Raw genomic sequence first — 1,788 nt, forward strand, 5'->3', positions numbered from 1 at the left:
TATTCTAAATATCATAACTCTTGGAACCATGCTACTAATGATTGTACTGTTCTACGAGATGTATTGCAGAAAGCTATTGATGAAGGTACTTTAAAATTCCCGGAGAAAACTTTGGAAACCATGAAGGTGGATACCAATCCATTCCCTACAATCGCATCTACTAATGTAATAAGCTTAGCCAAGCAAGAAAATCGTCATGAAGCTGAGAAGGTGTCAGGCAAGCAAAAACCTAAAGAAGAAGAGCCAATGGAGGTTCAACCAAAGAAAAAAAGAATTCTCGAGTGGCTTACCTTCCCAATTAAGCCTGGTGAAGAGTCTCGGCAGGATCATTCTAGCAACAGTCATGAAAAGGCAGAAAAGTAAAATCGGCTAGAATATATATCTAGCCGATTCCATTCCCAAAATCGGCATCCCTCAAAAATAAAAATTATGGAAGAGGTTTTCGCTACTGATGTTGCCGAGTTAGATGATGATGATTGGTGGATTCCTTACATCTTATTCTTACCACATCCAACTCCAGAAGCCGATCGAAAAATAAAAAGAAGTGCAGTCGATTATGTACTTATGGATGGAGATCTTTATAAAAGATCGGCTGATGATGGTCTACTATTTCAATGTTTTAGCAAGTTTGAAGGTTTAAAGATTATGGCAGAGGTACACGAAGGAATATGTTGAGCTCACCAAGCCAGCATCAAAATGAGATGGTTGATACGCCGATATGGATATTATTGGCCTAGAATGAAGAAAGATTGCATGGCCTATGCAAAGGGTTGTACAGATTGTCAAAAGCATGGCCTAATGCAGTGGGTTCTAGCAATAGAGATGCAATTATTAGTCAAACCATGGCCTTTCAGAGGTTGGGCCATGGACTTAATCGGCAAGATTAATCCTCCTCCATTAAAAGGTTATCATTGGATTATTTTAGCTGCCGATTACTTCACCAAAAGGGTAAAAGCCGAGGAATATGTATCAGTAACTGGTAATACTGTTATACAGTTTTTAGAGCGACATATCTTTTACCGATTTGGTTTATCAGAAACAATTGTTGCCGATAATGGATCTGTGTTTCGGGCAGGAGAAGTATTGCAACTCGGCTGTGATATGCAAGTAAAAATAGTAACTTCAACACCCTATTATGCTCAAGGGAATGGTCAGGCTGAGGCTTCGAATAAAGTTGTAATTGAAATCATTGTAAAAATGATAAAGGACAAGCCGAGGTGTTGGCATGAAACCTTTTCAGAAGCCTTGTGGGCTTATAGAAATTCAAAGCGAACAAGTACAGGAACAACTCCTTATCGGTTAACCTTTGGCCATGATGCTGTGTTGCCAATGGAGTTAAATGTAAAATTGGCAAGGGTAGCTCTACAACATAATCTTATACCTGCCGATTACAATGAAGCTATGCTTGCTGAGTTGGAGGATTTAGATGAGGTTCAAAAACTTGCTTTAGACCACCTTATGGTCCATAAAGCAAATGTAATGAAGGCTTACGACAAAAGGGTGAAGTTCAAGTCATTTGCAGAGGGTGATATGGTTTGGCAAACAATTCTCCCACCTGGAAAAGTAGACAGAACTTATGGCAAGTGGTCACTTACATGGAATGGACCATATATAGTTCATCAGGTGTTACATGGAGGTGCATATAAGTTGAAGGATTTGGATGGTGAGGTGCATGAAAGACTAATAAATGGAAGGTATTTGAAGAAGTATCAACCCATTATTTTTGAACTTATGGAGGAAAAGAAAGCCTCTAATAAGTCAAATATAAAGAGTGAGTGTTCAGCTTAA

The 1,788-nt window shown here is 38.8% G+C and overlaps 1 protein-coding gene across 1 annotated transcript; it reads left to right on the forward strand.

Moving 5' to 3' along the window:
- The first annotated feature begins 738 nt into the window (after positions 1–738).
- Positions 739–1,788, forward strand: LOC132280827 (uncharacterized). The gene has a single exon (XM_059782585.1). It carries the CDS (start codon positions 739–741, stop codon positions 1,786–1,788), a length of 1,050 nt encoding a protein of 349 aa, XP_059638568.1.

Source organism: Cornus florida, unplaced genomic scaffold (genome assembly GCF_030987335.1).
Source record: "Cornus florida cultivar Cherokee Brave unplaced genomic scaffold, ASM3098733v1 CherokeeBrave_3.0.0_Hap2_Chr01, whole genome shotgun sequence".
NCBI classification, from domain to species: Eukaryota; Viridiplantae; Streptophyta; class Magnoliopsida; order Cornales; family Cornaceae; genus Cornus; species Cornus florida.

Bases quoted from the DNA above. Each gene is read 5' to 3' on its own strand.
- LOC132280827 (XM_059782585.1), top strand. From the start codon at position 739: ATGAAGAAAGATTGCATGGCCTATGCAAAGGGTTGTACAGATTGTCAA.